A 27529-nucleotide genomic window follows, 5' to 3' on the forward strand; every position below is an offset into this window, starting at 1 on the left:
TTCATCCCTGGGATGCAAGGCTGGTTCAACATTCGCAAATCAATAAACATAATCCAGCATATAAACAGAACCAAAGACAAAAACCACATGATTATCTCAATAGATTCAGAAAAGGCTTTTGACAAAATTCAACAGCCCTTCATGCTAAAAACGCTCAATAAATTCGGTATTGATGGAACGTACCTCAAAATAATAAGAGCTATTTATGACAAACCCACAGCCAATATCATACTGAATGGGCAAAAACTGGAAAAATTCCCTTTGAAAACTGGCACAAGACAGGGATGCCCTCTCTCACCACTCCTATTCAACATAGTGTTGGAAGTTCTGGCTAGGGCAATTAGGCAAGAGAAAGAAATCAAGGGTATTCAGTTAGGAAAAGAAGAAGTCAAATTGTCTCTGTTTGCAGATGACATGATTGTATAGTTAGAAAACCCCATTGCCTCAGCCCAAAATCTCCTTAAGCTGATAAGCAACTTCAGCAAAGTCTCAGGATACAAAATTAATGTGCAAAAATCACAAGCATTCTCATACACCAGTAACAGACAAACAGAGAGCCAAATCAGGAATGAACTTCCATTCACAATTGCTTCAAAGAGAATAAAATACCTGGGAATCCAACTTACAAGGGATGTAAAGGACCTCTTCAAGGAGAACTACAAACCACTGCTCAGTGAAATAAAAGAGGACACAAACAAATGGAAGAACATACCATGCTCATGGATAGGAAGAATCAATATCGTGAAAATGGCCATACTGCCCAAGGTAATTTATAGATTCAATGCCATCCCCATCAAGCTACCAATGAGTTTCTTCACAGAATTGGAAAAAACTGCTTTAAAGTTCATATGGAACCAAAAAAGAGCCCGCATCTCCAAGACAATCCTAAGTCAAAAGAACAAAGCTGGAGGCATCACGCTACCTGACTTCAAACTATACTACAAGGCTACAGTAACCAAAACAGCATGGTACTGCTACCAAAACAGAGATCTAGACCAATGGAACAGAACAGAGTCCTCAGAAATAATACCACACATCTACAGCCATCTGATCTTTGACGAACCTGAGAGAAACAAGAAATGGGGAAAGGATTCCCTATTTAATAAATGGTGCTGGGAAAATTGGCTAGCCATAAGTAGAAAGCTGAAACTGGATCCTTTCCTTACTCCTTATGCGAAAATTAATTCAAGATGGATTAGAGACTTAAATGTTAGACCTAATACCATAAAAATCCTAGAGGAAAACCTAGGTAGTACCATTCAGGACATAGGCATGGGCAAAGACTTCATGTCTAAAACACCAAAAGCAACGGCAGCAAAAGCCAAAATTGACAAATGGGATCTCATTAAACTAAAGAGCTTCTGCACAGCAAAAGAAACTACCATCAGAGTGAACAGGCAACCTACAGAATGGGAGAAAATTTTTGCAATCTACTCATCTGACAAAGGGCTACCATCCAGAACCTACAAAGAACTCCAACAAATTTACAAGAAAAAAACAACCCCATCAAAAAGTGGGCAAAGGATATGAACCGACATTTCTCAAAAGAAGACATTCATACAGCCAACAGACACATGAAAAAATGCTCATCATCACTGGCCATCAGAGAAATGCAAATCAAAACCACAATGAGATACCATCTCACACCAGTTAGAATGGCAATCATTAAAAAGTCAGGAAACAACAGGTGCTGGAGAGGATGTGGAGAAATAGGAACACTTTTACACTGTTGGTGGGATTGTAAACTAGTTCAACCATTATGGAAAACAGTATGGCGATTCCTCAAGGATCTAGAACTAGATGTACCATATGACCCAGCCATCCCATTACTGGGTATATACCCAAAGGATTATAAATTATGCTGCTATAAAGACACATGCACACGTATGTTTATTGCAGCACTATTCACAATAGCAAAGACTTGGAATCAACCCAAATGTCCATCAGTGACAGATTGGATTAAGAAAATGTGGCACATATACACCATGGAATACTATGCAGCCATAAAAAAGGATGAGTTTGTGTCCTTTGTAGGGACATGGATGCAGCTGGAAACCATCATTCTTAGCAAACTATCACAAGAACAGAAAACCAAACACCGCATGTTCTCACTCATAGGTGGGAACTGAACAATGAGATCACTTGGTCTCAGGAAGGGGAACATCACACACCGGCGCCTATCATGGGGAGGGGGGAGGGGGGAAGGATTGCATTGGGAGTTATACCTGATGTAAATGACGAGTTGATGGGTGCAGCACACCAACATGGGACAAGTATAAATATGTAACAAACCTGCACGTTATGCACGTGTACCCTACAACTTAAAGTATAATAATAATAAATAAGTTAAAAAAAAAAAAAAAGAAGAGCCTATATAGTCAATGAATTCTTGCTGCACTTTATGTAAATCATCAGGCAAAGTATAATAAGCTTAGAACTTATTTTGCACACAAATTGGTCTTACTATAATTTCTCTTGAATAGAAAAAGAGGGCTAGAGAGAAATTGTTTCAAAGGAAAAATGTAACGCTCTATACTAGATTTCACCCCTAACGTTTGTTTTTTTGAGTGCAGATTGAATCATGAATTATATCTTGGCTACAGTAATCTCTAGAGAGTACCAGATTATAAGATTATAATTTTTTCATATCTTTAGTTGGTGCCCTAATGGAATAGATTTATTTTTCTGTTCTGACACACAAATAATCTTTTTATTGTCAAAATATTAATGTTATTTATTTCTCTTTGTTTTACTTTCAAGGAAACGAAACCAATCTCCCTCCTTTGGCATCCCACAGGGCCTGATTTGTTTTTCACCGCAAATGCCCCGCTGCTAAAACTGTTTTGGGGGGAAAAAAACAAACTTGTTTTTGTCACACAACCCAGATAATTTAGGCATGCGGATATATTGTAGGGTGAGTAGGGCAGGGTTTATTGAGTGAAAAGGAAAAAAACGGGAAACAGGAACCCTCAGCAAATTGAGAGCGTCCAGCTAGCAGGTTTCCTAACTCACAGATTGAAACCTAGGTTACCACACAGGAACAGGAGAGGCCAGGCTTCTCCCCGCTGCAAACGGCATCAACTTGATGAGGCTTCATCCTGTCCTCCTGGTGTGCAGGCCAGTCAGAGATTCTCCAGGGACCCCTTTTTACTTAGTCTCATTCACCCCTCTAAAGAAATACTTCTAACTGCCATTAGAAGAAGGATAAGAATAAGGATGAAGACCAATCTTAACTGCTTCCTGCTGACAGGAGGTGCTGTTTGGGAAGAATGGCAGTCAGATCTCCTTCAGAGACCTATCTAAGGGTCCCTAGCAAAAGGGGCCATCATCCAAGGCTCCAGTTCATAACCACTTGGAGTGTCATGGTCTGAAGGCAAGAAGACACAAATCGGGTTATTAGAAAACATATATCAAAACGAAATAAGTGGCGAAGGGTAAGGACCTCTCAAAAATCCTGAGGCCTTTTACCAGTTTGCACAGGGAGAGAGGGGCCCAAAGCCTGACTGGCTAAAAAAAACTTACCCTTTTGTCAGCATGTCAGGCTTCTGGGTTCCCTTCCCCTAAGCCCAATGCTAAGCTAACAAGTTTAAGATTTGAGAAATTAACTCTTCCCAGTTTGGAGGGTGCATCTTATGGAAGCATACTGTTTCTATCTGTGAAGAGAGGATAGAGGAGGAAAAAGAAAAAAGAAGACATTTTTTCAAAGGAGACCCAGGGGTTTCATACACATTGTAGGGTGAGTAGGGCAGGGTTTGTTGGGTGAAAGGAAAAAAAGGCAAACAGGAACCCTCAGCAAAGCGAAAGAGAGTCCCGATAGCAGTTTTCCCACCTCCCAGATTGAATTCCAGGTTACCACACAGGAACAAGAGAGGCCAGGCTCCTCCCCCCTGCAAATGGCACAAATTTCCTGAGGCTCCACGCCATCCTCCCAGTGTGCAGGCCAGTTAGATATTCCCCGGGGACCCCTTTTTACTTGGCTGTCTCAAAACTATGCAAGCACCCTCCCTCTAGGCCCAAGGACTATCACAGGAGAAGTGGGCATGTGATTTTGAGGGATAGAATTAGGTCAAGGTCAGACCCTCCAAATCTCAAGGATGGGTACAAAGATGCCTAAACAGCTGGTAAAACAAGGGACTTTACCTCCTGAGCTGTTGTGTGGCACCTTTCCATCCACTTCAGCCATAAAGAATTTCCTGCTTCCTGTAGAATTAAAACAATTACTGAAGCTACCCCTATGCTAGTGAAAATAATGGTGCCCAAAAGAGTTCAGTGACTGATAGGATAAAGATAACTTGTGACAAAGCCTGCTGAGTTAATACCCTCATTATGAAGAGTGCAGATAGTTCCATAAGTCTTTAAAAAACTTTTTTCAAAACAGTGCTTATGTTTTGTTTAGCTAATTGCTGTGAGTCTATAACTAAAACCGAGACTACAGTGGCTCAATACGTACAAGTTAAAAATAAATCAGTTTTGTAACTTCACCTTTGGTTTTTTTGATTGTTGACTTTCTACTTAAAAAAAGTAATTTTAAGGGGTAATGAATGCCTGGCCATGTCTACCCTGTCTGACCTAGAACAGTTAATTGGCTGTAAGTCTTGTTGACTCTAACATCCTTGGCCATAGGGAGTCCCACTGAGGGACAGAATGGGCCCAGGGCAGGCAGCTATGCCACACCAGCAACACTATGGGACAGAATTAAAATTTGGTGGCCATTGATGTTGCCTCTGGCAAATCTTGGCCAGAAGTGGGAAAATGTAAACCAAAAATAAAATTCAAAGTGTGTTCCACCCACCCACCTACCTCCCACAATCATCTGAATAGACTCCCTCCTTGGCCAGGGTACCCTAAAATTTAACATGAGAGACTGGTTCAGGCCATGATAAGAAATGGGGGAGTTGGGGTAAGATATGCCTCGTTATACCCCTCCAGCATTTTCATCAACACAAACCTTAAATCTGATAAACATTTACAATCTATTCCCTCTAAAGCCTGATACTTGGAGGCTTCATCTGCATGATAAACAACCCTTGTCTTCACCCAGACATTCCTTTCTATACGTAACTGTCTGAACTAATTTTCAATCAGAAATTGTTTAAATCTACCTATGACCTGGAAACACCACCCACCCTGACCCCTACCCCTACCCCACCCACGCCTTCGAGTTGTCTCGCTCTTCTAGACTAAGCCAGTGTAAACCTTAACATGTATTGATTGATGTATTGTGTCTCCCTAAAATGTATAAAAGCAAGCTGGAGCCCAACTACCTTGGGCATGTGTCCTCAGGACCTCCTGAGGCTGTCACGGGTGCATCCTTAACCTTGCAAAATAAACTTTCTAAATTGAGACTTGTCTCTTGTCTCAGATACTTTTTGGTTTACAGCTTCTAGCTCAATGAGGAGAGAGCCCCTTTTGCTCAGTAACAATTCTGGCAACCCAGCTGGGATGAAACCTGTCTGAAGTACTGTAGCCCCTTAATGGGGTACAGGCCCCCTTCCCGAACCCTGAGTGGTCACCTAGACCATTTTGTCCAGAGGCTCGGTGTAGGGCTCCTGCTTGTCCGCCGAGGCTTCCTTGGTACTACTCTTTTTTTCAGAAAAGAAACTGCTTCTGGATTAGATATCTTTCTGATAAGTCAAAGATGTTAATAATAATAGCTGCCATTTATTAAATGTTTATCATAGGCTGACACGGTGGCTCAAGCCTGTAATCCCAGCACTTTGGGAGGCCAAGGCGGGCAGATCACGAGGTCAGGAGATCAAGACCATCCTGGCTAACATGGTGAAACCCCATCTCTACTAAAAATACAAAAAATTAGCCGGGCCTGGTGGCTGGTGCCTGTAGTCCCAACTACTCAGGAGGCTGAGGCAGGAGAATGGCATGAACCCAGGGAGTGGAGCTTGCAGTGAGCCAAGATTGTGACACTGCACTCCAGCCTAGGTAACAGACCGAGACTCTGTCTCAAAAAAAAAAAAAAAAAAAAGTTTATCATATACTAAGCATTGTGTTAGTTGTGTGCCTGATAACATTTATTCTTTACCACAAACTGTTAAAAACAGAATTTTATCAGATTTACTTTAAAGATCTAATTGACTTTCATTAGCAATCCATAAATGGGATGCCTCTCATTTAAGAATTAGGAAAGGCTCTCTGATGAACTGAGCAGAAGAGGTTGCCTTTGTAGGCAGGAAGTGGTTGAAGAAAGCAGAAACAGAACAAAGGGCAGATTGGTCATTTTAAAGTTACCTATAGGGTTAAAACAGGGGACTTCCCTGTCATGCCTGCTCAGGTGAACTGGGTCCCTTCTGATTGGTTGCTGTAAATCTCCTGGTTTTAGGGGGAAACTGGTTTCAAAGTACAGTTTATGAAGTACGTGGCACCTAGAATAAGTGACTCCATTCTGGTTTGGTCTGGTTTGTTAGTCCTAATACACCCTATAGCTCAGTCCACAACAGTTATTTCCCTTAAATTTCATTTAGAAAAAGCAAGGATTTATTAGCCCTCTTTATAGATAAGGAAATTGAAGTTAAGCGATGACAAGTGACTTACTCTAGGTTACATAGCTAAGTGGTAAGCGAGGACTGGAACCCCATGCTGGAACTCAAAGTTTCAAAGGCCCATGCATTGAACACACTTCGTCTTCATATTTTTTTAAGCATTTTCTTAAATTGAGGTGTAACTTATGAACAATAAAGTGCATGAAACTTAAAGCAGTTCAGTTAATTTTTACATACGTATATGTAACAAATATCCAGATCAAAACAGAGAACAATTCCAGTGCTTTAGAAGATACCCTTATGCACCCCTTCCTATCCAGTTTCTACACAAGAATAACCATGTTTTGACCCATGCTGTCTCTTTTGTGTCTTTTTTTCTCTTAGTGTTATGTCTGAGATTGGTCCATGTTGTTTGTATCAGTAATTGCTGTATAGTATTTCATTATATACATAGACCTTTATTTATTTACCCATTATCCTATTAATGGACATGTGGGTTCCCAGCTTTTGGTTATTACAAATAAGACAAAAAGCATCCTATTGTAAAAAATATTTTTAATTATTGGATTTAAGTTTATAAAAGTTGGGATTTTTTTCCATATAGTTATACATATTTGTGCTACATGACCAAAGTGTGTGTTTTAACTTGGAACTTAGGGTAATATAGAAGTTCCAGATTTCTTCAATATATAAGATCAAGTCAAAGTCAAATACATTTAAGATCCTTCATAACTATGTTTTAAGTGAGAGTTCACTCATAACTAGTAAATGTATTTGATGCTGTCTAGCTTTACATAAAGTAGCTCTCCAAAAAAAATCTGGTACTACTGGAAATTATTTGTCGGAAACACAAATCAAATTGTATTAATGCCATATCTGAGGGTATTTCTGATTTTGTAAGGTGTATATCTGCGAATACTTACGTTTCAATGAATGCCAAATCCTTATAACAATGCTGTTTATTCTCCTATCAGGTAGAGATTAATACTTAGTAGAGTTCTTGATTTTGCTAGTCATATGTGACAACTTTTCCTTTTTAGAAGAAATATTTATTTTAAGCAAACATGATTCTATCAACCTAAAATAAAAGTCAGAATGTAGTTTAAAAGAGAATTTATTTGGCCAGGCACGGTGGCTCACACCTATAATGCCAGCACTTTGGGAGGCCAAGGCAGGCAGATCACTTGAGGTCAGGAGTTCGAGACCAGCCTGACTAACATGGTAAAAGCCCATCTCTGCTATTAATAAAAATACATAAAAATTAGCTGGACATGGTGGCATGTGCCTGTGGTCCTGGCTACTCTGGAGGCTGAGCCATGAAAATTACTTGAACCCAGGAGACGGAGGTTGCAGTGAACCAAGATCATGCCACTGCACTCCAGCCTGGGTGACAGAGCAGGACTCCGTCTATTAAAAAAAAAAAGAGAGAGTTTATTTAAGAACAGAAGTTGAGGACTGCAGTCCAGGACACATTTCCAGTTTGCCTTGGCAAGTACTCCAGAGAACGAGAGAGGCTCAAGTTTTAAAGAAAAAAGACAGATGGGGGGCAGGGACAATTACAAAAGTTGTTCTTCAGGAATTCTCATTGGCTTACAGAAATGGCATTAGTGATTGCCTATACATTGTTGAACTATAGGGTGTAAAGCATTTTTTGGCTACTTGGCCTCAGTCTAGAGCTTGCATAGCAAGTGGCTTCAAGCGGTAACTATTTAGCTCAAGAGGGAATAACTGCCCCTTTCTGGGCCTGATAATTTAAAGGGACTTGCATTCCTCAGATAAGTATTCTTTTTCTTTCTCTATTTTATCAAATCTTCAGTTTGCTGTGTATATGCAGTTACATATGTTCATGTTCATTAACATATACATGTTCATATACATTTTCATTAACACATATATTCATATAAAATTCCAATAACTTTAAAGTGGAAAAACAGAATGATAATGTCTTAATATTAGTGCCTCAAGCACCAATAGCAAATCAGCTTCCTTAATACTGAAGTAGCATATTTCCCTCATCCCTTTGCGGGACTCACAACAGGGGTGCCTACTCAGCCCACTGCTCTCAACTCCTCGCAGGAGGGAGCACACGAGCGAATGCGGTGGGAACTGGAGTGCATGAGCGCTGGAGCTGACTGGCTGCTTCAGAGCTGGTGGGATCAAACGCCACTCACTCAGACCCACTGCATTCCTCCCCTCGTGGAGGGAGTGCACAGGTGAGTGGGTACAGGAGCCAAAGTGAGCGCTTTTAGGCACCAGCAGGAGCAAACTCTGTGCAGGCCCCGCAGCAGCATCTAGGTGGGGGTGCTTGTGACCCCGAAAGCCCCAGAGGGCGTGTTACAGTTTTCATTTCGTTCTTCCATCTGTAGACAGCTTAAGTGTTAACAGATCAGTGGGCCCTCTGCCTTTTCACATGAGGCAGCTGTCCTCCACCAGGGCAGTGTGACCGCCTTTTGCATCCACACTTGTGGCTCCCCAACTCTTGTCCAGCGTCCAGGAAAAATGAGGTCGCGTGAACGAATTGAAGGATGGTAAATGCAGGGGATTTTATTGCCAATGAAAGTGGCTCTTAGTGGAATGGGGATCTGAAAAAGGGATGGGGCAGGTGAGTAAGCTTTCCCTGAAGTCCAGCCATCTCCGACCAGGTTCTTTTCCAAAGTTATGCCGTCAAGCTGTCCCTCTGAAGTCAAGCCACTTCTCTCCAGTGTCCAGACATAGTCCCCCACATCCAGCTGCGTCTCTCTGCTGGCTGAGGATGGGGGCTGGGCAGGCCATGGATAGTTTAGTGAAAGGCAGTATTCAAGTGGAAAAACAGCAGTTCTCACTTTGGGCCACAGATTTCAGGCTTTTCCACTTCAAGGTGGGGTTTTATTGGGGACCCACCTTTTTCTGCCTAGAATATCTCTACCTCCGTCCCTATGAATATATGTTGACACAAGCAAAATGTCCTATTATCTTATATAATAGAGTCTTGATATTCTGTTTCACTGTGGTGGGATTCTCATAATAATTTCTACATTAAAATTAAAATACACATTATCTGTTTTCATGCTCATAATCCAAGTACTCCAACTTAAGGGATGTGAAATAATAAATAGCTCTTTAATTCTAGGGAAAAAAATAGAAGATAACAGCCTTTATTCACTTGAATGTATAAAAGTACATGCTTTAAGATACTTATTTCCATTTAATTTAAAAACAAACTTCTTGATGGGCTCAGTGACACATGCTTGTAATCCCAGCCCTTTGGGAGGCCAGGGTGGGAAGATTGCTTGAGCCTAGGTGTTTGAGAGCAGCCTGGATAACGAAAAATAAAATAATTACCTGGGTGCAGTGGTGCACACCTGTAGTCCCAGCTACTCAGGCTGAAGTGGGAGGACCACTTGAGCACAGGAGGCCGAGGCTGCAGTGAGCCCTGATCACACCAGTGCATACCAGCTTGAGTGACAGAGCAAGACCCTGTCTCTTAAAAACAGAACAAGGTCGGGCACCGTGGCTCATGCCTGTAATCCCAGCACTTTGGGAGGCCAAGGCGTGCAGATCACTTGAGGTCAGGAGTTCAAGACCAGCTGGCCAACATGATGAAACCCCGTCTCTACTAAAAATATAAAAATTGGCCGGCTGTGATGGCAGGTGCCTGTAATCCAAGCTACTCGGGAGACTGAGGCAGGAGAATCGCCTAAACCCAGGAGACAGAAGTTTCTGTGAGCCAAGATCACACCACTGCACTCCAGCCTGGGCAACAGAGCCAGACTGTCTCAAAAAAAAAAAAAAAAAAACCTTACTTTTAATTGGTAAGTCTCAAAGGTGCCATTTTACCTCTGCAGTATACACTTTATATTTCTGAACATCTAGTGCAGTCATGAAAACGATGTCATATTGAGGTACAGAAATGTTAAGTGCAGCTGTTTCAAATCTACATTTGACAAATAGTGATTTGTTGCCAACTTTGTAGTCGAGTGAGGAATAAATGCCAATTGCTTTGTAGTATTGACTTTTCAAGAGATATGAGAAAGAAACCATAGCTGAGAAGAAAACATGTCTGATGCCCAGGGCTTTTTCGTTTTCTTCTGTTTTAAGCGGAAAATATGACAGAGCTTTGATTTTGCTGCCTAAAATGTTATGACTATTAAGAAAATAAATACTTTGTGCTTCTGAGTGAAAAGAAAAAATGTCTGAGATACCGAGAAAGGAAGCAAAGAGGCAGAGCAGCTGTGAAGCACTCTCCTTCCTTCTGTAAGCCATTGATATCTGTAGGGTCCATGGATGTGGTTAATGTGTGTGCTAATAGTTTGGAAGTGTGGCTTCTATTTGCCACATGGTTCTCTGGCAGTGGAACATAATGCATTGTTAAAAAGTGAACAGAGAGTACTCCTGAAGTACTCAGAGTTCGTGCTTGGGTACTATGTTGTTTTGTTTTTGTAGTTTTTCTTGTTTCCTCAGTCTTTTTTTCTTAGGACAGAGTAAATGGAATCTGACTAGAGGACACCAATTTGGTTTATAAACTATGAAAAGGGATGGTAATTTTTATTACTGGAGGACAAACATGTCACCCTCTCTTACATAGTTCATTTAGCATTTAGAAAAATTGCTTTTTTATTCCTTGTGATCAGAGTCAGCTTTTATGTTTTAGAAATCAGCCATTGTTGGCCGGGCGCAGTGGCTCATGCCTGTAACGCCAGTACTTTGGGAGGCTGAAGTGGGCGGATCACAAGGTCAGGAGATCAAGACCATCCTGGCTAACACGGTGAAACCCCATCTCTACTAAAAATACCAAAAAAAAAAAAAATTGGCCGTGCGTGGTGGCAGGCACCTGTAGTCCCAGCTACTCGGGGGGCTGAGGCAGGAGAATCGCTTGAAACTGGGAGGTGGAGGTTGCAGTGAGCCGAGATCACATCATTGCACTCCAACCTGGGCAACAGAGCCAGATCCTGTCTCAAAATAAACAAATAAATAAAAGTTTCCAGTGATTTAGTCATCCTTCTCTTCCTGGTACAGACAGGAAGACACTTAAAAATGTAGATATTCTTTATAAAATAAATTTCTCTTACAAAAATATAACTTTTACTGTTTTCAGAGCTTCTCCTGTGTCTGTTTCCCAAAATATCCAGTTTAAAGTAGTCCTATGCCAAAGAGGCATATTTGGAATGGCATATACTGGTGTCCTACAGACATACTTTGGGGTGTCATGTCCTGAACTCTACAATTGGCTCCCTCCCCCTTGTGGAAATGTAATCTCACGAGACCATTGGTTTCCACTGAGTTCCTGCACAAGCTCCAACAGACCAAACCAAGATAGAGGTCCCTCCTGCTAAAGTTCGATGTCACCAGGCTAAGTTATCTGACCTGAGAAATCAGGAGAGAGAGAGATAAAAGTCAGATTCCCAAACAGGCCAGTTTTAGCTGGCATGGTAAGGGAGCCTCCTCTGCTTTAACCCTTACAAGGAAAGTAACTTTGAAAGTACTAATTTACTTTTTGTTCCTTATTTCTGCTTTCTTCAGCCTTTTACCCATCCAAAAATACTCACTACCCACATTGCGGAGATGAGCTCTCAACTTCTTGTTCTGAGGGTTGCGTGACTGGTGAATTGTTCTTTGCTCAAATAAACTGTTAAATTTATCTTGGCAGACTCTATTTTGATCCCCAAATTTGATTTAGATTTTGGGCCATTAAATTTCACTATTTAATAATAACCCTACTGGATGAGAATAAGTGTTTCTCAATTTCTGGTGATATGGTTTAGCTGTGTCCCCACCCAGAATCTCATCTTGAATTATATTCCCCATAATCCCCACGTGTCAATGGCAGGACCAGGTAGAGGTAATTGGATCAAGGGGGCAGTTTCACCCATGCTGTTCTCGTGATAGTGAATGAATCTCACGAGATCTGATGGTTTTATAAATATCTGGCATTTCCGCTGCTTGCACTCACTCCATTCCACTGCCTGTGAAGAATGCGCCTGCTTCTCCTTTGCCTTCTGCCATGATTATAAGTTTCCTGAGGTTTCCTCTCTAGCAATACAGAACTGTGAGTTAATTAAACCTCTTTCCTTCATAAATTACCCAGTCTCAGGTATTTTTTCATAGTAGCGTGAGGACTGATGTATCTGGGTACTTAGCATTGGTTTTTGTCTGTGGTTTTTTACATATACTTAGGGCTGCCATGTACAGCTATATGTACTTCATGACACAATTCCATGGAGAGCCATTTGTGTAAATGACAATGTAGCTCTCCCTGGAGCTGTGCAGTGAGGCAGCCTACTACGCTTACCTTCACTTACGTGGTGCTGGTTAGTTTAATTGGCATTACTATTTAAATTGTCTTGATTCAACTGAGTATTTAAGAGTCTCATGTTAACTTCCAAGAGAATTCCTCTTTAGCCTCTGTGCCATGAAATTTTGTGTCTGTGTGGATTAATTTGGATATATAGAAAGGGGACAGACAGAGTATTCAGTCAGTATTTAAAATATGAAAAATACACAGTTTAAGATTTAAATATACCATCAATTTGGAAATAACATTTTTTTTTTCATGCTTAATCTTTGATTCTTAGGGATTCTCAGATAGCAACTGGGAATTCTACAATTAAGTCATATTGTGACATTAACTACTCAGTTAACATCAAACTCTGTAAGGGCTCACTCAATCCCACAAAACTGCCCTCACTTCAGGCACCAATCACAATTCCTGGGCCCCAAGCCACCCCATCTCTCTCTGACTTTGTTGCCAATTCAGGGCTTCCCATAACCTTCTCTGAGGTTTGATAATTTGCCAGAATGACTCATACAACTCAGGAAAACTCTTTGCTTGCATTTACTGGTTTATTATTAAAGGAAACAATTCAGGAACAACCAGATGGAAGAGATGAATAAAGCAAGTATGTTGGTTGGAGAGTCAGGGAGTTTCCATGCCATCTTTAGCATGCTGCCCTCCCAGCACTTTGATGTGTTCAACAACCCAGGAACTCACTGAATCCCATTGTTTTTATGGAGGTTTCATTACATAGGCATGATTGACTAAATCACTGGCCATTGGTGATAGAACTCAAACTCTTAACACCGTTCCTGGGAGGTCAAGGGGTAGGGCTGAAAGTTACATCTCTTTAATCAAGGCTTGATCTTTCTGGTGATCAGCCCCTGTCCTGAAGCTATCTAGGTCCTCCTACCACTAGAGTCACCTTAGCATAAACTCAAGTATGATTGATTGGAGCTTATTATGAATAACAAAAGATGTTCCTATTACTCAGGAAATTCCAAGGATGTTAGGAGTTTTGTTCCAGGAATGAGGGACAAAGACCAAATATATGTATTTTTAATTATATCACATTTGAATATTCTGAACAGCTTGCAGTAGTATAGTGTTTTAAAAAACTAGAAAAACTCAACAATAGAAGATTGATATTAAAATGATGAAATAATATATATCTTTTTTTTTTAAAGACAGAGTCTCTCTGTCGCCCATGCTGGAGTGCCCTGGCGCCGGCTCAGCTCACTGCAACCACCACCTCCCGAGTTCAAGCGATTCTCCTGCCTCAGCCTCCTGAGTAGCTAGGACTACAGGGGCCTGCCACCATGCCCAGCTAATATTTTTTGTATTGTTAGTAGAGACAGAGTTTCACCGTGTTGATCAGGATGGTCTTGATCTCCTGACCTCATGATCCGCCTGCCTTGGTCCCCCAAAGTGCTGGAATTACAGGTGTGAGCTACCGCACCCAGCCACAAAGGAGTTTTAATAAACGGTTTTGAACTTGATTAGCAATTTCAGCAGTTTCCAAATGGATATATTTGTTGGTAGAAAAATCTACCAGCAGGAGAAGAGAATTATAGAAAGCTGCCAACACAGTACAGGCAGTCTGCAATTTATGAAAGACTTGTGTTCTAAAAGTTGACTGTTTGAAATTCTGAACACTTTCCCAATGAAGCAATGTTGTAAGTACTCTGGGCCCAAGTCAGGCTAGAACAACCTTAATTTTACCCATGGAATTCTTGGAATACATGTAGTATCCACACTTCTATTTATGACAGTTTTGAGTCAACTGCGTCTTCAGTTTCAGCTAGAACCATCTAAAACTGATCTTCCTTCAGTAGAGTTGGAAATTCGGAGAATATGTTAAGCATAGCATAGCTTCAGATATTAATTAAACTTCTGTTATCTAAATCTTCAGAAAAGAAGGTAGATTTCTATACCTGCCCTTAACTCCCAAGATTATAGGATGGAAATAAGATTTCCTTCAGAAGTTAAGAACTGCTTGTGACTGTCTTTTTTATTTATTTGTTTTTAATCCTGCAAGCAATACATATCCATTTAAAAAACACTTAATTAAAAGTAAAGGTAGTATGCTCCACTTGCTGTTAAATCATTTAGAAAATTGTTTTTGTGTACACATACAACACAGATAAAACAAGTGTGGCTAAAGAAGCAATGCAGTTGGTAAATAAAGATCAAGTTTGTTAGGTTGTTCATATTCTTTCAACTTTCTGTAAGTTTGAAAATTTCAATTAAAAAGGTGGCAATTTTTTTTTAAAGTAACAGGAGTATTCACTTATCTTCAGTCCCCAACCTCATTCTCCTCTCCAGAGTTAAAACATCTGCCAACAGTGTATATAGTTTTTCAAGTATCTTTTCAAGCATGTTTTTAAAATCTATTTACAGAAACTTTTTTTTGCACAAATGGAATCACAGTAAATATAGAATTATACTACTGTCACCAGTCAAGGGGTTTTGTCCAAGACCCCAAGAGCAGGTTCTTGGCTCTCATGCAGGAACGAATTCAGGGCAAGTCACAGAGTAGAGTGAAGTTAAAAGAATTTATTACAGACTGCTGAATTACAGAATAGGGCATCCTCAGAGAGCAAGAGGAGGGTGCACCCATTTCAAATATAATGCTAATATAGGTTATTAAGAAAAGTGAACTTCTGCTGGGCGCAGTGGCTCACGCCTATAATCCCAGCACTTTGGGAGGCCGAGGCGGGTGGATCACCTGAGGTCAGCAGTTTGAGATTAGCCTGACCAACATGGAGAAACCCTGTCTTTCCTAAAAATACAAAATTAGCCGGGCGTGGTGGTGCATGCCTATAGTCCCAGCTACTCAGGCAGCTGAGACAGGAGAAACGCTTGAACCCGAGAGGCAGAGGTTGCTGTGAGCCGAGATCATGCCATTACACTCCAGCCTGGGCAATAAGAGTGAAACTCCATCTCAAAAATAAATAAATAAATAAATAAAAAGGAAAAGAAAAGTGTGCTTCATTACAAAGGCTTGTGACCAGCTTGTGACAGGCTGTTAGTATTGTTATTTTCCTATATTACTATTGATTTTAGCAAGAATTTTTGAGTGTACTATTATTTTTAAAGCAAAACCTATTCTTAAACTAAGAATGCTTTTTGTTCTTAAAGTACTGGGACATTTCCATAAGTCCTAGGTCTTCAGTTAGTTAACATCATTAACTCATTCCCTCAAACATAAACACCTTGTGACCAAGAGTGCCCAGTCCCCTGGGAACATACCACAGCAGGTTTGGCTTTATCCAGCCCTTATTCAAGATGGAGTCACTCTGGTTAGGGTGCCTCTGACACTGTTTACTGATATTCTACTTGCTTTTAAAATTTAACAGTATGTATTAGTTTTCTCTTGCTGCTGAAAAGTTACCACAAATGTAATGCCTTCAAATGACACAAATTTATGTGTCTGAGGTCACATTTAAAGTTTAAAGTTCTGAGGTCAGAATTTAAAGTTCTGAGGTCAGAATTCCAAAATGGGTTTCACTGGGCAAAAATCAAGGTGTTGGCTGGGCTCCATTTCTTCTGGAAGCTCCAGGAAAGACTTGATTATCTTACTGTTTCCACCTCCTAAAGGTCTCCTGCATTTCTTGTTTCATGGCCCTTTCTTCCATCTTTAAAGCCAGTGGCATAGCATCTTCAAATAACTCTTTCACTGATTCCTCTTCCTCTCTTATAAGGACTCTATGATTATACTTTACCCACTTGGATATTCCCTAGCTCAAGATCCTTAATCATATCTGCAAAGTCCCTTTTGCCAAGTAAGGTAACAAATAGAGTCGGGGGATTAGCATATCTTTGGAAGGCCATTATTTCGCCTATCACACAGGATATTGTGGCTGTCTTGCTTTATCAGTATATATGAATCTGACATTCTTTTTAACAGCTGGACAAAACTGATAGAAACCACCGATGTTTCTACTCATGATGAATATTTAGGTTTCCCTTACATGCTGAAATAAATTATACTGCTATGAACATTTTTGTATGTATCTGAATATGTGAGAGTATCTATGGGATAAATCTCTAAAACTGAAATTGCTGAGTCAAAGGTGGTAAAGGATGAATTTTGGCACATTAAGATTTTAAGAAGTGTATGTGAGCAGACAGTGCTTCATGAGTCAGGCAGCTCCAAACCAGAAGTGGTTGGGGCTCTACTAAAGGAGCATGAGGGAAGGCATTTATAGGGTGAATATAGATGTAGAGCAAAGAAATTATTTGGTTTAAATTTAAGCAGTTGCCTTATTTGGGCCATGCCTGTGGGAAGTTCAAGAAAATGTAACTAATGCCCAGTTGGCTGCCTGTCATTGGCTGAGTTAAGCTTGGTGATCTTTTAAATTCAGTTTTGGTTTGCTTAAGTAGAACCCTGAGCCTTAGAGCCACCTCAGTCTGAGGGCCTCTCATTTTGTTATCTTAATAAAGGGTAAATGTGTTGTTGATACAGCCAAGTTGCCCTCCAAACTGTTGTGCCAGTGTACTGTACATTCCCACAGCAGGCTTCTTTTTAATGTTTTTCAATAGATGGATAAAAATTATATTAATTCAAATTGTATTTCTGTGATTAAAAATGAGATTAAGCATTGTTGTACTACTTTTTTTAGAATTTTCTATATTAAATTTTTTGGACCCTAAAGAGAAACATATTTCATGATGCATCATGAGAATTGGGGTACATGATGTTTATGCTTATTTAAAAACATGTTTATTTCATACAAAATTCATTTTAAGTAAATATCTGTGCATCAAAATTTAATGGTTTTCTAAAAGATTGTTTAGTAATAATTACCAGGACTCCTTATGATAAATACACTATATATGGGACTTTGGTACTGATTACATAAAATATGATTATTTTCTTGCATTTATTTTTGGTGTTAAATAACTGAATTGGTAACTTTTTTAACTCTAAAATTGCCAACTTAACATCAGCTTTGAATTTGTGTGTATCTTACCTCGTCACATCCTGCCTTCCCTCACACTTTTAAAAAAATTGTCCAACAAAGCAAATTAGGATGAAACCTGTATGATAAATTATAGAGAAGATACAGAGAAATGTAATCGGAGGTTATTTTTGACTCACCTTCAGTTAATTATTTTATTTATTTTTTTTGAGTCAGAGTCTCACTCTTGTTGCCCAGGCTGCAGTGCAGTGGCACAATCTCCACTCACTGCAACCTCCACCTCCTGGGTTCAAGTGATTCTCCTGCCTCATCCTTCTGAGTAGCTGGGATTACAGGCGTGCGCCACCACACCTGGCTAATTTTTGTATTTTTAGTAGGGACGGGATTTCACCATGTTGGCCAGGCTGGTCTCAAACTTCTGGCCTCAGGTGATCCACCCGCCTCAGCCTCCCAAAGTGTTGAGAATTCAGGTGTGAGCCACTGTGCCCAGCCAATTTTTCAGTTGATTTTAAATGATCTCTGGAAGAAAAGTTTTACTCCTTAATCTAAACTTTTGAAGAGTTCTTCTAAATGAAAAACAGTGATTGCGTCTGGAGATGGGAGCAGGGACTGGGTAGCTGCCTCCCAAGGGTGGGAGGCAGTCTTTTTACAGTCCATTTTTTTGGTGTCTTTAAACATTTTAAATTTGGAATTGGATCACCTTTAGAAATAATCACAAATTGGCCGGATGCGGTGCCTCACGCCTGTAATCCCAGCACTTTGGGAGGCCGAGGCAGGCAGATTACCTTAGGTCAGGAGTTCGAGACCAGCCTGGCCAACATGGTGAAACCCCGTCTCTACTGAAAATACAAAAAAATTAGTTGGGTGTGGTGGCACACGCCTGTAATCCCAGCTACTTGGGAGGCTAAGGCAGGAGAATTGCTTGAGCCCGGGAGATGGAGGTTGCAGTGAGCTGAGATCATGCCACTGCACTCCAGCCTGGCTGACAGCGAGACTGTCTCAAAAAAAAAAAAAAAAAAGAATCACGAATTTTAAATTCAGTGGACAAAAAAAAATTTTTTAATCATTTTTAAAACCCTTTTACAGTTGACTCTCCTGTGATTGAAGTGGCAGCTTGATTTCATTGAAATGTGGAAAGATGAGCCATCCTATTTTTCCACATTAAGGATTGGTTCTAAAAGTGATTCTGGGCTAAATTTGGGGGTCCTTTGTTGGACCTCTACTACTCAATTCAGTAGGCCGTTGGTTTTCCTAAGGGCCCTATGGCTTCAACTACCATCTGTTTGGTGACAGCCCCCAAATATCAATCTGCAGTCCAGTCACCAACCCCACTACCCCTTATGCACATTAAAGTTTAACAGCCCTTAAATCAGAAAGTGGAGAAAAGCTTATAAACTTTTCCTCCTTTTACTGCTTTTTTTTCCCCTCTTCTGTGCCATAGGTTTGCTGATGATATCAAATGACATTATACAGTGTGGCTTATCCTGACTTCTGTCATTCAAGGTTTAAAAGCATTTTTACATATCAGAATAAAATGCTTCCTTTGATCAACCACCTTTTGGCTAACATTCCTTGCTATTTTAGGTTGAATTCTCTTACCCGCCCCTGATTCCAGGAGATGGACATGACAGCCACACTTTACCTGAAGAATGGAAGTATTTGCCCTTCCTTGCCTTACCAGATGGTGCACACAACTACCAGGAAGGTATGTCACAAGACAGTGAAACAGTTAGGTGACATTTTTGAAAAAATTTGCCAAAATATCTTAGGTTCTAAATACTTTGAGAAATTAAAGGCCTTCAGCCTGTTAGAACTATTTATAAAATATTTACATGCTTGTTTGGAGGTAACTAGTCATTCACTAGAGCACCTCTAAAGGAGTGCCAGGCTTACATTGACTGCGGCTAGTGAACCTTGGCCATGCCTCTGCCAAGTGATTAGCCAGAGCAGGACAGCCACCACTGGAAGCACTTCCTACATCTATACGTCATACTCCTCAGAGGCAAACCAGGGGGCTTGCCAGCGCCAGCTGTACGTTGCTTGGGACTCTAGCTGCATACTTGCAGTAGTAGGTTATTGCTCCAGTGCCCACCTTAGAAGCAGCTGAGATTGTTTTTGCACCTCTGGAACCACTGCTGTCACAAGTACTCTGCTTGCAAGGTTGCTTGCTTGCATGCAGAGCATGTTAACACCTTCAAAAAAAGCAGGGCTGTGAAGTTCTTACCGAATCTCCTACCACCCTATAAATGAGTATTTTGCCTGACTTAATGAAGGACTGTATTTTACTATGGTATTTGATGCCCTACAAAAATGTTTTTGTTGTTATTGTTGCTGTTACTTTTCTTTCTGGTCTTTTTTTTTTTTTTTTTTTTTGGAGATGGAGTCTCACTGTTGCCCTGTTGCCCAGGCTGGTCTCAAACTCCTGAGCTCAAGCAGTTCTCCTACCCCAGCCTTCCCAGTAGCTGTGGTTACAGATGTGAGCCACCATGCCTGGCTGTGCCACCATGCCTGGCGGTGCCACCATGCCCAGTGAAAGGACTGCTGCAAACATGTGAATTAAGATTATAGCAAATTTTCTACAGATTTTCTTTGTATTTGTGTATGTATATAATTTTGTCTGTACTATCTGAAAGGCAGTGACACTTTAAATACTTAAGATCTGAGAATGAGATCATTCCCCAGTGTAACTTCCAGTACCATTATCACAGCTAAGAGATTTAACAGTAATTTCATAATACTATCTAACATCCAATCTATGTTCAAATTTTCTCAGTTGTCCCCCAGATTTCTTGTATTCATTCAAGGTTCATGTGTTGCTATTGGCTTTTATGACTGTCTACTTTCTTTTAATCTAGAACGATTCCCTAAAGATTAAGTATTTTCTGTAATTGTAGTCTCAGTTTGACCTGTTATAATTCAGCCTCTTGGGCTTTTTGTGATGAGTATTTACCATAAGGCAATGAGAAAAATTCTAGGAAACCACTGGTTGTGGTGCTACAAATAAGTATGATTTGGATTCCTTGTTTTGTCATTTTTGTGTTAATGACTGCATTATGATAGCTTCAGATTTTACTACTTATTAATAAGGGTAATTCACCTCACTATTTACATTTTTCTATGTATCTCTTAGATACGGTGTTTTTTCACTTGCCACCCAGAAATGGAAATGGAGCCACAGTATTTGGTATCTCTTGCTATCGACAAATTGAAGCCAAGGTATGATAGTTAATAATGAAAAACAACTCCAAAGTCCTTTCTTAGATGTTGGACACTTAGAGAAACACAGTCTTTATTTTTCAGTGGTGCCTGTAATGTTGTTTTAGATTTTTGAATATAATTGGTAGCTGTTTTTTCACTAGTACCAGTTTATTCACAGAAACATTTTATTAAGTTGACATTGGTGGCTATGCTTATATTTGTATCATAATATTTTGTACATTGTTTTTAGATAGTAATACATAAATTATCCATTTGTCTTTTAAATACTGTACTTACATTTCAAGATGTCTTTGAATTTTCTGTTTCTAGTGTTTGGCATATAACTTAGAAAAATTGAGTGGTAATGCTTGTGTGTTTTTTAGTTTTTTTTATTTTTTTAAAGACAGGACCTTGCTATTTTGCCCAGGCTGGTTTTAAACTCGTAGGCTCTAGGGATCCTCCTGCCTCAGCCTGCTGAGTAGCTGGGACTACAGGTGTGCACCACTGTGTCTTGCCTTTTTTTAAGCAGCATTTCAGAAGTAGTGGGACATGCTTAGAGGGGCTCCCAACTACTCATAAGTTGTCTTAATTATCTCTAAGATTTCTTTTTTTTTCTTTTCTCTTTTTTTTTTTTTTTCTCAGGAAGAGTCTCACTCTGTTGCCTAGGCTGGAGTGCAGTGGCACAATCTTGGCTCACTGCAGCCTTGACCCCAAGCTCAAGCCCTCCTCCCAGCTCAGATTCCCAAGTAGCTGGGATACAGGTTTGTGCCACCATGCCCAGCTAATTTTTGTGTTTTTTATGGAGACAGGGTTTCGCCACGATGCCCAGGTTGGTCTCGAACCCCTGAGTTCAAGTGATCTGCCCTCCTCAGCCTCTACAGGCTGAGCCACTGTGCCCAGCCTTGATTATTCTTAAGTACCTGCTAGCTTAATGCCTGACTTACTATAATAGCTCTAATTAATAAATTCAAATAAGCCAAGATGGTGGCCCCACCTTTCATGATTTGCTTATGTGTAGCACTGTTTTTTTGCGGTGGGGATAATCTTAATGAGTAAAAAGCTCTTTCAAAAGGTCAATAATACTCTAAAGTAGTGAGTGGTTCTCATTCTCAGCTGCACATTGCAATCACCTGGAGAGCTTTAAAAGCTAGGATAAGTGGGTCTTCCCCCACCCCAAAAGATTCTGATTTAATGATCTAGACATGGCAGGTGGGAATGTTTTAAAAGCTCCCCAGGTGATTTTCTACGTAGTCAAGATTCACAACCACTGCTCTAAAACAATGATTTTTAATCAGAATTACCTAGAGACTTTTGTGTGTGTGTGTGTGTAAATATCTGTACCTAGCCTTTCCTCCTAGTGACTGAATTAGAATCTCTGGGATTTGAGCCTGGACAATTAAAAGTTTTAAAAGCTTCCTCGGGTGAACAATTAGTAAATCTTTTTCTAACTTGTTATGATGGAAATTTCAAACATGCATAACTTGTTATGATGGAAATTTCAACCATGCAGATAAATTGAAAACATAGCACACTGAGTACCTGTGTAGCCATCAGCTAGACTCATAGACTGTGTGTCTGTTTTTCCTCTGACCCACTTAAATGTAAACTACAGGTGTAAATTCCAGGATACCCAAAGTAGGTAACTACCATGAAATAACCCTCTAAGCACAGGGCCTGGAACCTAGAACATCCGTGTTATATCATGAATAACGGAATCTAACGCTAAAGATATTATGTCAAATAATAGCATACACCTTAAATGTGTACAATTTTTGTCAGTTATACCTCAACGAAGCTGAGAAAATAAAGATAAAAGAGGCTGGGCCTGGTGGCTTACACCTGTAATCCCAGCACTTTGGGAGGCCAAGGCGGGTGGATCACGAAGTCAGGAGATCAAGACCATCCTGGCTAACATGGTGAAACCCTATCTCTACTAAGAATACAAAAAAATTAGCTGGGCATGGCGGCGCACACCTGTAGTCCCAGCTACTTGGGAGGCTGAGGCAGAAGAATTGTTTGAACCCAGGAGGGCGGAGGCTGCGGTGAGCTGAGATGGCGCCACCGCACTCCAGCCTGGCAGCAGAGCGAGACTCCATCTCAAAAAAATAATAAGTAATAAATTTTTTAAAAAAAGATAAAAGAAACCTGAGAGTAAGAGTTCAACTGACAGCTTTGAGCAGTTGATGTTTTCATATACTATTGTAATCGAACCCAGGTTTGGCTGCACGCCGCTCAAAAAACAGGAGAGAAGAGAGTTGCTGGGAGGAAAAGCAGATTTATTTGGAAAGCCAGCTAGATGGTGAGCTAGCATTCTAAAGTAGCATCTTAAATTTTTCAGTCTGTCTGGAGGATTTTTATGGGAGAGGGATATGGGGAAGAAGAGGAAGTTGGTGTCATGAGGTGACACACAGACATCTGGGTACCAGCAAGGGTCCAAGGAGGTTGGATACTTCTTTATCATTGGTCAGGCCACAATGCTCCTGTAAGTCTTTAACAAAACATAGTTAGTTGTTTACATACCTTTTAAATCCCAGAGTTGGTTTTAAAACATGCATGATTGCAATTTTTGCATATCGGTACTCTAAAATTATCCTTTTCTATGTGCAGGAACAAGGAAACGCTGCCTAAAAAATGCAGTTAGTTATGTTCTTTTGCTATTTCACTGTTAACACTATTACCTTTACATATTTACATGTGAGATGAATTGAGCTGCTGCCTGTTCTTGGAAATTTGCTCCTTTTAATACCTTTTATTACCCATATGTCATGTAAGCACTAGTAAAATTATTTCTCCCAAGTGGGTCTTATCCCTCAGTGCTGTTTTAACAGCCCTCATGCTCTGCATAGCCTTTAAATACTGCCTGTCGCCACACTCCCTGGTTCTGACCCACTCAGGAGTACATTAGAGTTGTCCATTTTTCCAGTGATTGCTATCCTTCTCAATAGATAATAGACAATAGAAGCAGACAGATAAACCAGTTATTGGAGGGACCTTGAGCCTGGAAGAAAGACTTTACTCCTTTTTAATGAAGATGAGACAGTGGATGAATCCAATCAGGAGGAAGGATTCAACTCCACAGCTAATTTAAAGCCTGTTCATCAGTCATCAGTTGAAAACATGGGGGCCCCTTGGTCCTCAGGACAGATCCAAGAAGGTGTCAGGCAGTACACTAGAGGAGGAAGTCTTTCTTCCCTTGCAGCCTTGCCTGAGGTTAATCAAATCAAGATTTGCTCTCTACTAGTAGAGGACTGTAGAAATCTCATATAGTCATCCTCACAATCACTGAGAAATAAGTTATGTGCTTGTGTTTGGTGCTGGGTGCCAATATAAGTTTCCAGGCAACATGGCACAACTAACTTAACAAAATTACTGACAGTTCTTCCATCTCTGGAGAACAAGCTGTTTTTGTCATCTCTTTTTCCTTTTTTTTTTTTTTTAGACAGAGTCTCACTCTGTCGCCCAGGCTGTAGTGCAGTAGCACAATTTCAGCTCACTGCAACCTCTGTCTCCCGGGTTCAAGCGATTCTCCTGCCTCGGCTTTCCAAGTAGCTGGGACTACAGGCTTGTGCCACCACACCTGACTGATTTCTGTATTTTTAGTAGAGATGGGGTTTCACCATGTTGGCCAGGCTGGTCTCGAACTCCTGGCCTCAGGTGACCCACCCACCTTAGCCTCCCAAAATGCTGAGATTACAGGCATGAGCCATTGCTCCTGGCCTTTTGTTGTCTCTTGAACTAGCCCCTTCTCACCAGAAACAATGGTCTCTGAAAGGACTGACCATTTATAACCAGAATCAACAGTGATTGATTTGCATTGAATGGTTGATTTGGGCCTGGTGACTTATACATAAAGTATTCTCCATCAGATTATAAATTCCTTAAGATTCGGGATCGTCCCTTCACTATTATATTCCCAGTGCCTCCCATAGATTCTGGCACATAGGGCCAAACTGACATTTATTTGTTCAGTATTTCCTGAGAGTCTTAATAACTTTTTAAGTTTAACTGAATGTAAGAAATTTCTTACATATAATTGCTATTTTTATATTGAAAAATAATTTTTGAAATATTGCTATCAAATATTCTGATAAATTGCTCTTTGTTTATAATAGGCACTGAAAGTAAGGCAAGCAGATATCACCAGAGAGACTGTTCAGAAAAGTGTCTGTGTTCTAAGCAAGCTGGTAAGAGACCAAGTAACTCGTTCATTATGTTAAACTTTCGTGGCAGATCTTTCTTTAAGGATAAGGCACTATTAGAATAAGAAGAGATTTAAATGACATATTAAAATTATTTATGCCCTAGCATCTCCTCATTCTCTTTCCCTTTCAACAGTTTTCATTTACACCTCTACCCAAGACTGGGTAAGAGAAAGGAGATCTTATAGCTATTGGAAAGTAAGTTGACACGTAAACAAAATGAGGTAGCTGATATATTTCATTTATCCATTTTGGTTTTGTCCAAAATCTTTTTTTTTTTTTTTTGGAGACAGTCTTTCACTCTGTTGCCCAGGCTGGAGTGCAGTGGCATGACCTTGGCTTACTGCAACCTCTGCCTCCCAGGCTCAAGCAATCCTCCCACCTCAGCCTCCTGAGTGGCTGGGACCACAGGCATGCACTACCATGCCTGGCTAATATTTTTATATTTTTGGTAGAGACGAGGTTTTGCCGTTTTGCCTAGGCTGGTCTCAAACTCCTGAGCTCAAGCAACCCACCTGCCTCAGCCTTCCAAAGTGCTGGGATTATAGGCGTGAGCCATTGTGCCCAGCCAAAATCTTATTTTATCCAAAATAAAATTTGGAGGATAAGAATATTTCTTCCAAGAAGTAATTTACATATAAGGCAACAATAGTCTCCTAGAAAAGGAATGGCTGTGGCCAGGTGTGGTGGCTCACACCTATAATACCAGCACTTTGGGAGGCCGAGGTGGGCGGATCATGAGATCAGGAGTTCGAGACCAGCCTGACCAACATGCTGAAACCCCGTCTCTATTAAAAATACAAAAAAAAAAATTAGCCAGTCATGATGGCATGCCCCTGTAATCTCAGCTACTCAGGAGGCTGATGCAGGAGAATCGCTTGAACCCAGGAGGCGGAGGTTGCAGTGAGCAGAGATCAGCCACTGCACTCCAGCGTGGGTGACAGAGGGAAACTCCGTCTCAAAAAAACCAGAGAAAAGAAAAGGAATGGCTGTTATAAAAGACCCCAGTGTCAGAAAATTGATTAATTATTCATCTGATTCCTGTACACAGCTTTGAGAAGAGTAGCCTGAAAAAATATACATGAGTGAATAGCTTTTTTATACTGGACCAGATGACCGAAGAATAAGAGTACCAGATATTAAAGGAAGTGCAACATGTTAAGAGACTTCCTGAGTAATCATTCTTCAAAGGACGATTACAATAATAAAAGATGCCATTTATTGAGTGCCTATATATCAGGCATTAATTCTGTACCAGACACTTGTTATATGTAATTGTCATTTCCATCCTTATAACAACATTGAGACATAGTTACTGTTCTCACTTTATAAATAAAGGCATATCTCAGAGAAAAAATGTGTAATTCTCACAGACATGTAACTACTAAGTGATAAAATTGGGGCAAAAAAATCAAGTTTTATCTGTCTCTGCTTTTAAAGCAGACACAAGAGATGGGAAGAGGGTAGCTTACTCAAAGGTCTGGTTGTGGTTTTTCTGGTCTATGTATTGAAGTCTATGTATAAAAATAAAATGATTTTATACTTTGATGGGAATCATGATATATTAACAGGGATACTGGAAAAGAGACTCTTCCAGTATTACTTGTTTTTAATTAATTAGAGTATATATACATCATTGGTCATTGCATCCTGAAATGGACATAGAAATGAGAAAACATCTAGAAAAGAACATTACAAATAAAAAGATGAAAATGGTAGAAGAAGATCCTAAATAGAGAAATAAGGATTAAGGGATAACTTTGCTCAAATGTATAAAACAATATTATGATAAAGGACACAAACTAGTTGTTTGTCTTCTGCCACAGCCTCCTGAGTAGCTGGGACCACAGGTGCATGCCACCACTCCCAGAGGAGTGAGCCTCCACAGAGGACAAAAAAGGGAAATGAACTTAAATGTAATCATGAATGTTCAAATAGATTTAAAAACAGACTGTTATAAGGATGAATAAATGTCACTACAGGCTAGCAAAACAGTGTGCAGAATTAGAATATGTTTTAAATCATATAATAGTAATAGCTAATGTTTGGATTTTTTCTGTGTGTCAGATACTTCTTACCAAGTGCTTTTACCTGGTATTTAATCCTTAAAACAGTCAAGTAAGAGGTACTGTTTTCATATGCCCATGTTCACATCAGCAAGCAGAGGTGGAGAGGTTAGATTCCCCAGAGCTGAGTGATGGAACCAGGCCCAGCAAGTCTGAGCCCACACTCTTAAGCACTGTACTGTGTTTCAGGTACTTTTCACTTGCAGCCAAAGAACAGATGACTTCACAGCTTTCAACTATGAATAATACGCACTAAAGTTGATAGTTACTAACTTTTTTCTCCCTGTTCTCTTCAAATTAAAAAGTTGTGGGGTTCTGTTTCTTTTACTATTATCAACCAATTTTACTGTTATCAACCAATTATTATCAATCAATGGTAATTTCTCTGTTTTCCTTT

General features: G+C 40.2%; 1 protein-coding gene across 2 annotated transcripts in view; it reads left to right on the plus strand.

Annotated features, from left to right (window-relative positions):
• LOC105475838 (AVL9 cell migration associated) overlaps nucleotides 1–27529 on the plus strand; it is a 102098-nt gene that overhangs the window by 37957 nt on the left and 36612 nt on the right. For both annotated transcript variants that reach the window (XM_011731384.2, XM_011731383.2), the window contains exons 2-4: nucleotides 19254–19374; nucleotides 20800–20885; nucleotides 24980–25051. In XM_011731384.2, the coding sequence (XP_011729686.2) occupies nucleotides 19254–19374; nucleotides 20800–20885; nucleotides 24980–25051 (279 nt within the window). The remainder of the gene's footprint in view (nucleotides 1–19253; nucleotides 19375–20799; nucleotides 20886–24979; nucleotides 25052–27529) is intronic.

This window comes from Macaca nemestrina, chromosome 4 (assembly GCF_043159975.1).
Source record: "Macaca nemestrina isolate mMacNem1 chromosome 4, mMacNem.hap1, whole genome shotgun sequence".
Classification (NCBI taxonomy): domain Eukaryota; kingdom Metazoa; phylum Chordata; class Mammalia; order Primates; family Cercopithecidae; genus Macaca; species Macaca nemestrina.